This window comes from Mustela nigripes, chromosome 3 (genome assembly GCF_022355385.1).
Source record: "Mustela nigripes isolate SB6536 chromosome 3, MUSNIG.SB6536, whole genome shotgun sequence".
Taxonomy (NCBI): domain Eukaryota; kingdom Metazoa; phylum Chordata; class Mammalia; order Carnivora; family Mustelidae; genus Mustela; species Mustela nigripes.
The window spans coordinates 104,334,189-104,344,680 of NC_081559.1; the positions used below are offsets into that span (position 1 = coordinate 104,334,189).

The 10,492-nt window shown below is 40.4% G+C and overlaps 1 protein-coding gene across 2 annotated transcripts; it reads left to right on the forward strand.

The window, feature by feature from the left end:
• Positions 1-1,022: 1,022 nt before the first annotated feature.
• Positions 1,023-9,785, forward strand: TSN (translin). 2 transcript variants are annotated; one of them, XM_059394482.1, is made up of 6 exons: positions 1,031-1,238; positions 2,413-2,506; positions 3,435-3,531; positions 5,785-5,900; positions 6,597-6,676; positions 7,604-9,785. In XM_059394482.1, exons 1-6 carry the CDS (start codon positions 1,173-1,175, stop codon positions 7,835-7,837), a joined length of 687 nt encoding a protein of 228 aa, XP_059250465.1. In that variant the 5' UTR covers positions 1,031-1,172; the 3' UTR covers positions 7,838-9,785. The 2 variants fall into 2 exon arrangements, with proteins under 2 accessions (XP_059250466.1, XP_059250465.1); XM_059394483.1 differs by lacking the exon at positions 6,597-6,676 and having other exon boundaries at positions 1,023-1,238; positions 7,604-7,677.
• Positions 9,786-10,492: the final 707 nt, after the last annotated feature.

The window sequence follows — 10,492 nt, forward strand, 5'->3', positions numbered from 1 at the left end:
GAAACTGTTTCACAATCCATTGCTCCCCAAATCAACGGAACCATGGGCTTCCCAATCATCAGACCCTTGGCTGTAGATTTTCTTTAGACACAACAGTTAATAATGCAAACCAAGACTAGCATCGTTTGTCAAGAATAATAGAAACAGACATCAGTGTGTAACCAAAAGCGGCCTAACCCTTAGCCTGTTAGTTTAAATTTACACTTTTTTCTTTTACCAAAGTCATGTAGTTCTTCCCCCTCCAGAAAACAATCCCTTCCTTTCGCCTTTGCAGTGGAAACACGTTTCTGGAGTCTATTGCTGGAGTCTGTGCTCACCGACCTGCAATCCTTTTGATCTCACTCATTTGGCTCTCGTGGTGTCTATTTTCAGGCTGACACAACGCGCACACACACATTTCTATTTGTACGGTAGATGTACGCAATAATGTCTCTGCAAGGACAAGAAATCATTACGGCGCTTGCCTCAAGAGCAACTGGGATAAGGAGGTGTAGAAACTTCCCACCACACACGCTTTAAAAAGTCACGCAATTTAAATAGGTTTTATACAGTCTACAGGGAAAACGTTGAAATTGCGCCCGCAATCCATCCCCTACGCTCACGGTCCCACACACTTTAATTTCCCGTGTACTTTTTGCAAATAGGAATGCACTGTTCTCCTGTCTCCTCACGAAGACTACAACCTCTCCGCATTTTTCCGCACCTGGCTTTTTATGCACGCTCTTCAGCACTGAAACACCTCTCCCCCGCTCCCTACTCAGCGTAAACCAAATACGTAAACTAAGAGCCACGCTCGCTCGCACCCCTCCAAGCCGGCCCCGCCTTCTCAGGCCCACGTGCCCCGTGGGACCCTCCTCCCCACTCCTGCGGCTGTTTCCAGCGAGGCCTGTCCGAAATAGCCCCAGATGGAAGCCCCGCCCACTTCTTTCCGTCCCGCCCCTTGGGCGCTCGCGTCGGCTCCGGATGCGGCGGGCGACACATCAGGCAGCACGGCGGACAGCCCGGCATGCTGCGCGCCGCGGACCTCGGAGGACCCCAGCGACGTCCGTAGCGTAGGGCCCAGTGGACGCGGCGGCGGCGGCGGGCGTTGCGACTGACTTCGCTGGTGGTCTCTGAAACGCTTTTCTGCGGCCACACTCGCCGCACTGGCTTCCTGTTGTACAGCTGGCGCCATGTCTGTGAGCGAGATCTTCGTGGAGCTGCAGGGCTTTTTGGCTGCCGAGCAGGACATCCGAGAGGCGAGCCCCCTCTCTTCCCCTCCCCTTTCCCTTTCCTTGCTTGCTGGGCCGTGTAGCTCAGCCTTACTCTTGCCCTGTCTCGAGCGGTGGGGAAGCCTCCGGGGGTGGGTTGCTTCCCCACTTGCTTCAGCTTAGGGAATGTTCCTCCCCTTCCCGCGATTCTCCTGCCTGGTCCTGATTCTCTGTGTTCGAGTCTCGGCTCAGCATCGCCAACCTCGTTTGAGTGTCCGTCTTCCTCCTTTTCGGCGCTTATTTCTGTCCAAGGCTCAGTTAGCCCCTGGGACTCAAGACCACACGCGTCTCGCGGGGTTATTGTGCTGGCTTAAAAGCACGTGGGGCCTCTTCTCTTTAGAGCTCTCCTGTAGTTTCTTTTTCCGCATAGAATAGTAATCCAGACCCTACTGTGGCCCACAGGTGTGTCTCCTCCCCTCACCCTATCTCATTTTACGCCATCTTCCGTGTGTGTTATGTTCAGTTTACTTCCTTTAAATTCCTCTAGTTCCGCCGATAGTTTCTTGCCTCAGGACTTCTGCATGTACTCTCTGCTTTCCCTGGCATTCGTATCTTTTCTTTCTCGTCCTGGTTATCACGTATTTATATCCTTGATCTCAGAGTCTGAAAGATTCTTTTCTTGCCGTGTTTTTTAGTAGCGCATTTACATTAAAAAAAAAATTGTGCGATCCGTATTTTTTAAACGCCTGTCTTTCCCCTTTATGCTCTAAACTGCGGGATGGAAAGGACTGTCCAGTTGGGTACCCAGTATTTACACAATGCTTTGCACATAAGTATGCTCAGTGAATACTTGTAAAGTGATTGAAAAACACACACTTTGTATTGCATTGCATTCTTCTTTTTACAAATTGCATTCAGATACTTTATCTCTTTTAACATTTATAGTGTTCCAGTGGGTGTTTCTGTTAGGTTGCGATTATCCTTTGAAGGCAGCATGAGAAATCTCAGGCTGAAACTCTCAAAGAGGAAGGAAGTGGCAAAGTCAGGATTCAAACCTGGGTATTTTCTGCACAGCTTCAGTCCTTGTAAAGATTGTCAGGAGTTTTGAATGTGTTGGAAGGTGTCATAGTTATTCAGTCTATACTCTCTAGTATATTTGGTTTGGGGTTCTGATAATAACTATGTTGAGTTTGTCTGTTACTTTGATTTTTGCTTTCTCTAGGAAATCCGAAAAGTTGTACAGAGTTTGGAACAAACAGCTCGAGAGATCTTAACTCTACTGCAAGGGGTCCATCAGGGTGCTGGTTTTCAGGACAGTAAGTTCTTTTGATTTTGAAGGGTTTTTAAAAATCGAATTTGTCCGTTATTCAAAGAGTTATTTGAAGAATTAATTTAAAGAGTTAATTTCCGTTTAGAAAACATTCCCAGTCTGTCATTTTATTAAGAACAATGCCCCTCATGTTCTATGGCGAGTAAAAATTGGGTAAGTAGGTGAGTTTAGCATTTTATGTGTTTACAGAATTCTCTGTGTTACGATGTGTTAATGTAATTGCAATGTGGTAATTGTAGTAGTTTTGTAGCTCTCTTTTAAACCCAGTTTTTCATTCATTGAATATGGTTTAATAGGCATTTTAGTTAAGAAATGGCCAGTGTAAAATGTTCCTAATGTATTTACAGTCAGCCCCTTAAATGGAGATCGGATAAGTTTAAACATGGAACCTTTATTGTAAGATGTAGCTAGCATAACTAAAAGAGCTAGAATATATTTTCAGTCAGAGAATGGTATTACATTATAATGTATGAGTGTCAGAGGCAAGTCATTTTTCTCAGTGGTATGGAGTTGGTCAGTGAGATGGAGATAAAGCTTCTTTTTGACCAAATACAGGAGCTATCTGCTGTCCAATTTTAGGAGTCCTTTAAGGACTGACTAGGAATAGCAGCTGCTACTTGGCCTTTGAGGGTGACATTATTTAGGACAGCTTACTGATTTGTCTACTAAGGTATTCCCTTTCAGCAAATTTTTGTCTATTTTTCAGTGTTGGTAAATCAGTCAGAAAATGAAAGGTGAGATTTTGAGAGCCAGGTTGAAAAGTAGAGATGCATACCCTGCATTGGGTCATGAGATTATTTTTTTTTAAGTTGATTTATTTCCAAATAGATTGTGTAGATTATTAAGGAAGAACTGTATTTGAAATTTGGTAAACCTTTCATTATTGTTATGCTTGATTATCTTTTTGTGATCAGTTCCAAAGAGGTGTTTGAAAGCTCGAGAACATTTTGGTACAGTAAAAACACATCTAACATCTTTGAAGACCAAGTTCCCTGCTGAACAGTATTACAGGTTTGTAAGAAAAAATAGAATTATTTTGTAATGTGAAGTAAAAGTAAAGACAGGAGAAAAATTGTATGTACTGAGTTATTTGCTTAGAACTAGGTGAAGACTTCTCTATGTAAAAGAAGCAATGAAAAAGGGTCAAACTATTAATAGTGGTGGTATTTTAATGGTGACAGATTTGGTGACTTTATTTTTTTCCTCCCTTTGAGAATTTTCCTAAGGAACATGTATAATTTTTGCAATGAAAATGAAGAAAATATTCATTGTATGAAGATCAATTAAAGTTTTTTTTAGTATATGTAAGTTACATTTGAAATTGGGTGAATCACGTTTATGCTGTTAAAATTGTGGGATTAGATGGCAGTATATACATGAACTGAGTATTACCTCAGAGTTTGAGTTTTACTGCTGAGTAGTTAATATTTTATGCTGTGTTGAATCTGTAACACCATTAATTTTAAGAGTCACCATTATTTTATGTACCACTAGGGAAGAAAATTTGTTGCCAATCATAATTGTGAAATTTACAGATTGTAAAATGCATCCTAATTTCACAGATGTTAAACTGGAAAAAGCTGCATCTGGGTATTTTTTTTTTTTTTAAAGATTTTATTTATTTATTTGTAAGAGAGAGAGAGTGAGAGCGAGCACAGGCAGACAGAGTGGAAGGCAGAGTCAGAGGGAGAAGCAGGCTCCCTGCGGAGCAAGGAGCCCGATGTGGGACTCGATCCCAGGACGCTGGGATCATGACCTGAGCCAAAGGCAGCTGCTTAACCAACTGAACCACCCAGGTGTCCCTGCATCTGGGTATTGATGAAATATGATGAATAAGAACTTAGAGTCTTTACTTGTTTTCCTAGTGGAAAACATGTTCCCTAGTGAAAAAGATGTTCTGTTAAGACATATGTGGGCAAAAACCACGTGTATATGGGAAGTAGATAATACAACTTCACAAGATAATTTAAGACAGGGGTTGGCAAACTACCTGTGGCCCACTGCCTCTCGGGGCTAAGAACCGCTTATATTTTAGAGGGTTGTTAAAAACAACAACAACAACAACAAAAACCCAAACTAAAAACACCCAAATAAGAATGTGTGATGGAGACTGGATATGGTTCACAAAGCCTAAAATATTACCATCTGACCTTTCACAGAGAAAGTTTGGCGACCCCTGCTGTAAGGTAATAACGGATGTGTAGAGACGTTGAACAAGAGAATTGACGGGATCTTGAGAGATAATACAGTTTGGAGGTCACACAGAGGCTGACCTCTGGGTGATTTGGCCCATAGAAGATTTTGTTTGACTTGAATTGTACTGAAATTTTTTTTGAATTTGCCATCTTTGAAATTTAGGAGGCATAGTGTTAATATCTGAAGTTCATATCTGGGGTTGTAAAATTATGTATGCTTTTTTTGGGCTTCTAGCTCAGTTTAACTGCGATATCCTGAAAGTTTAAGTCTGTTGGTTTAGTGATTGCAGTGGTAGTTATTTCTTACATGTGTGAGCCAGGATTTTCTTGATACGCTACATGTAAATCAAAGTGTGACAATAAGTTAGGTGTTGAAGTTGATGTACATGCAGTTGCAGTTCTTATCTATCTGTGTTTCCAATTTTAATTTTTCTCAGAGCAGTATCCTTGGTCTAACTGATTAAACTTCTAAAATACAGTTGTTCTTGTCATACCTAATCTTAAATTATAAATATTATTTTCATTGAAGTTGGATCATGTTTCCCATTTATTAAACTTTTGATGTTAATTATTGTAAATTTTATAAATAATAATTTATAATTTATAAAAATTTATATAAATCATAATTTATAATTATAATAATATAATAATAATAATTGTTACGGGGCACCTGGGTGGCTCAGTGGGTTAAAGCCTCTGCCTTTGGCTCAGATCATGGTCTCAGGGCCCTGGGTTCAAGCTCTGCATCAGGCTCTCTGCTCCGTAGGGAGCCTGCTTCCCCCTCTCTCTCTGCCTGCCTCTCTGCTTACTTGTGATCTCTGTCTGTCACAGAAATAAATAAAATCTTAAAAAAAAAATGTTACAAATTTGAACTTGTAAAACTTCTACTGACTTCATCTGATATATTTCAAGTGTCATAATTGTTCTCACACATTTTTATACATTGGGGCTTCACATAGATTTGACTTGAAAAAATAGTCTATTTCTAAAATGTTTGACTGTGATTGTACTGAATTTATCTTTGTTAAGGTCCCTAATCCCTCAACCTAATGAGCTTATATCCATGCAGATTTCATGAGCACTGGAGGTTTGTGTTGCAGCGTTTGGTCTTCTTGGCGGCATTTGTTGTGTACTTGGAATCAGAAACACTAGTGACTCGAGAAGCAGTTACAGAAATTCTTGGCAGTAAGTATCTTCATTAGCATTGGTCTGCAGGATCAGGCATGGTAGCTTAATTTTGGTGGGGAGGGTAGCTTTTGCTTGTACTTTCTGTTTGTTAAATGGGAACTAAATGGAAAACTCATGATTTGGAAACACAAAAAGTAAAAAAGTGTGGTGGCTTGCTTTTTGCACTCACCTGTTTCGTTTAGTTTGTAAAATTAGGTTTTAAAAAATCCAGGCCCACAGAAAGTTGAAAGAACAGCATAGTGAATACCTGTATGCACTGCACTTAGATTTCCTGCTTGCTGTTATTTTGCCATGTCTTTCAGTCCTCTTGCTCTGTGTGCATGTGTATTTGTGTGCATGTGTGGATCATGTGAAAGCCACTTGTAGTATCACAGCTTATGCTTTTAAGTGTTGTGGCATGCATTGTCCAAAAACAAAGGTACTCTCTGATACGACTCGGTAACATTCTTGGTGGTGTTACTTTTTGAGAGAAGAATGAAAGGAAAAATTGCAGGCTAAAGAGCTCAAAAGTCCACAATGAGGACTAGTTGCCAACAGTATGAACCCAATTGTAAAGGATTATTTTTCTTATCTTTCCGTTGAGACAAATTATATGTGTGCATATATATATATTTATATATATAGTGATTTATATTTTTAGGTTCAGGTTTTGTTCACATCATGACCTTATTTTTACTTTGGTGTATTTTTTAGTTGAGCCAGATCGGGAGAAAGGATTTCATCTGGATGTAGAAGATTATCTCTCAGGAGTTCTAATTCTTGCCAGTGAATTGGTAAGTAGCTTAGTGATTTGCCATTTTCTTTTTATTTTTTTAATATTTTATTTTATTTTTAAGTGGGCTCCATGCTTGCCATGGGGCTTGAACTCACTATCCCAAGACCAAGAGTCACATGCTCCACCAACTGAGCCAGCCAGGTGCCCCTGCCATTTGCTTTTTTTTTTTTTTTTTTTTTAAAGATTTTATTTATTTATTTGACAGAAATCACAAGTAGGCAGAGAGGCAGGCAGAGAGGAGAAAGCAGACTCCCTGCCGAGCAGAGAGCCCAATGGCGGGGCTTGATCCTAGGACTCTGGAATCATGACCCGAGCTGAAGGCAGAGGCTTTAACCCACTGAGCCACCCAGGCACTCCTGCCATTTGCTTTTTTGGTTCTTCCCACTTCACTGTCAGTTTTTAAAATGGGCACAAAAATTCAGGGAGTCTTTTCTAAGCCTTCTCTTGACCACCGGTTCGTCATTGTGCACTGTGTGTACTAGGTTTTGCTAGTCATCAGAGAAAGGCCAGTTCAAACAGTGTGCTAGCTGTGCAGACTTAGCAATGTGTGAATTCTTAGAAGATGGTAATACCTCTTCCTTTCAGTTTTAACTGTATAAGTGTATATTTTTTTGCCCGTATTCCCTTTATGTCACTGGAGAAATTGTCCTATGGAAATAATTCTAAAGAACAAAAGCTGTTATGAAGGTGTCCTCCGTAGCCTTTGTTCATAATGATGAAAACTTGACCAGAGAAACTCCAACAGAAGGGGAATGGTTTCTTAAGTCGTGAAGTAACTGTAATATTAAACAACTGTCAAAATGTAATTACAAAAGACCTTGTGGAAAAGTTGTGTGTCCTTGAGGGTCTTTTCGTTGTGATTGGGAGGGAGATGTGCTAAAAGAGGCCTGTTGTAATGTATCCCCGTTTGCCTTCCTTCCTGTAGTCCAGGCTGTCTGTCAACAGTGTGACTGCGGGAGACTACTCCCGGCCCCTCCACATCTCCACCTTCATCAATGAGCTGGATTCTGGCTTCCGCCTTCTCAACCTGAAAAACGACTCCCTGAGGAAGCGCTATGACGGCTTGAAGTACGATGTGAAGAAAGTAGAGGAGGTGGTCTATGATCTCTCCATCCGGGGCTTCAATAAGGAGACAGCGGCGGCTTGTGCAGAGAAATAGGAGGCCCTCCTTGTGCCTGGCCCTGCTGACTTCAGTGGTTGCCAGTGAGAGTGAGCCCAGTGCCTCTCAAGGTAGTTAGGATTGCCCCGTTGCTAAACACCGCGCTTTATTTTCTTAACCAGTGTGTGGTGTAAGTATCAAAATTGAAACACATTTTGGGGGGTAAAAAAGACAGCCTTTACAAGGACAGATTTTCTTTGTTGTTTCAGTGAATATGCTCTGTAATTCTGTGTATTTCAGTTCTGTCAAAAAGTGTAAATGTCAGTCTCTTGGTAAAGTCCTTTTCTTGCTTACCCTGATGCTGTTGATGTACTGATTGAGGAGTTTATTGTCTTGTGTTCCTTCCAGAAGTGATCCTTGGTGTTTTCTATATCCAAATTAGCCATCCACTCCCAGGTGTAGCCTGGATACAGTATAAACATAGGTAATTTAAAAGGATGGTTGCCAAGCAAAGGACAACTTATTTTATATTTCCCTTATTTTAAGCCTCATAAGTAAGTCAGATGTTGAATTTTTTTTTTTTTTGCAAGGGAGTTACAGCCCCAGGGTCTCTCTCACTGCCATCAAAATGTAAAAGATGAAATTGCAAAGTCAAGTTCAACAGATTATTTTGGGATGTTTTTGTATTAGGGGATTGAGTAACATCTTCTCATTTAGCTCTGTTTACCAGGTGTAGAGTAGGGCTTAGTGTTTTACCACACCTCTGTTTTCTGATGTTGCCTTAACATTCTGCTCTTGCAGCAACTTAAAAATCGTTTTCACACACATCTTGAACTAACACTTCATATAAATATATTTTTAAGCTATGAAACCTTTTTCCTAGCAGCCAGCTAGACTGTCTGGTCTGAGACTATAAAGCCACCCAGTCAAGTAAATTAGCAATACCCCGACTGGTATGTTCAGAGCAAAACTGCTGTGCTTTGTCTGGAAAAAAGAGAAAACTTGAATTAAAAAAGAAGATCTGCTGATTTGTTCATGTTTTTTAGAGTAAGCAATTTCAAGTTGTTGGCAGCTATCCCAACAGTCAGGTTTTAGATTTAAAGTTTTGGGCAAGTCACATGAGCCTTGTTGGCACCTACCTCCCCCCTCCTTGTTTTCAGGTAGTGCTAAGAATACTTGCCATGTAATTTTTGCTGTTGAATTGAAATGGTTTAAAATGGTGACTTAACCCATACTTTTTTGGAGTTCACCAAAAGGAAGGTGCTAGTGTTTCCAGAAAAAAAGGAAGTATTTGGAAGTATCCTCTCAAGCCTGATACCAGGTTAAGCTTTCTGTTTGTGCAGTAGAATATTTGGCATTCCCTCTTAGAGCCATGGTCAGGCCAAGTTAAGAACTGACCAAATTTTCCATCCTGAGGAAAGAAGTAGAAACGGAGCATAAATTGCTTTGCATTTTTGGGTTTTAGAACAATTTTCTTGACTGCTCTTTCTGTAGGAGAGTTTGTAGAAAGAAGAAAGGTGTTCAGATGTTTGAAGTGCCTAGGGCGGTCATCTAAAATGTGCAGTAGTAGCACTGCCTGGGTTGAGCATAAAAGGCTTATCTACATGATCAAACATTTGCAGTAAGTTTGGTAATAGTTTTCTTCTATGTGGAGAATAAATTCTAAAGGTGTTTTGAGGCTGAAGAAGACCAGGGGTGATAAGCACATACTGCTGTGTAATAGTTAAAATTATCAAAAGACACCAACCACTCAGAGTTAAATTAAAAGTATTGTAATTGAACGTATTGAAAAGCCTCAGCTCTGGTTTTTTAGTATACCAGAATTGTTCTTTTCAGTTTTAGAGAACTGAGCAGCTTAGAGAGAGTAGAGATGAATTAGTGGATGTTTTCTTTATAAATTTATTTATAAGAAGAGAACCCATAAATACTTCTTAAGATTTGCCCTGTCTTAAACTTGAATAATAATATTGGTAACGCTTAAGAGAATTTAATAAAGAACGAAAGCTTCTTTGGCAGTGTTTCGAGTCCTTTACTTAAATACACAGCTGAAGAGATGAGGCGGACCTGCTGGATGCCGCAGGCACAGTTTGTATCGTGTACTCCAAGATCACGGCTTTCTTGGTTCTTGGTCTGGACTGAACTGCACTCGCCAGGTGGGGTGTCATCGCATGCCTGACTCCAAACCTGAGGATATGTCCTATCATGAAATCATATAATATGTGGTCTTTTGTGTCTTAACACTTAGCAGTGTTTTTAAGTCTATCCATGCCACAGCATGTATTGGTAGTTTGTTCCTTCTTCCTGAGTGGTAGTTCTTTGTATGGGTATTCCGCATTTAACCAGTCATCAGATGAGGAAGGTTTAAGTTTCATCATGTTGCTTTGAGCATCCTGTGCAAGTCTTGTGCATGGGTGGACTTTTCCATTTCTTTTGTATAGATACCTAAGAGTCTATGGTAATAATGATGATTTTATGTTTAGCCTTTGAAGAGACCCTCAACCTGTTTTCCCTTCAGCACTCCAGGGGCTCCTTACTATGAGTAAGACAAGTACTAGACAAGGTGTTATATACAATGTCATTGCTAAATAATTTGTGAACAGTTGCTGTAGGAATTTAGGTATAATTTGAGCCAGTTCATGAAAGAGGTAGGATTTAGATAAGCATGAAACTAGGAGGAAATCATGTCTTAGGGGCACAGAATTGAAACCAGAGCAG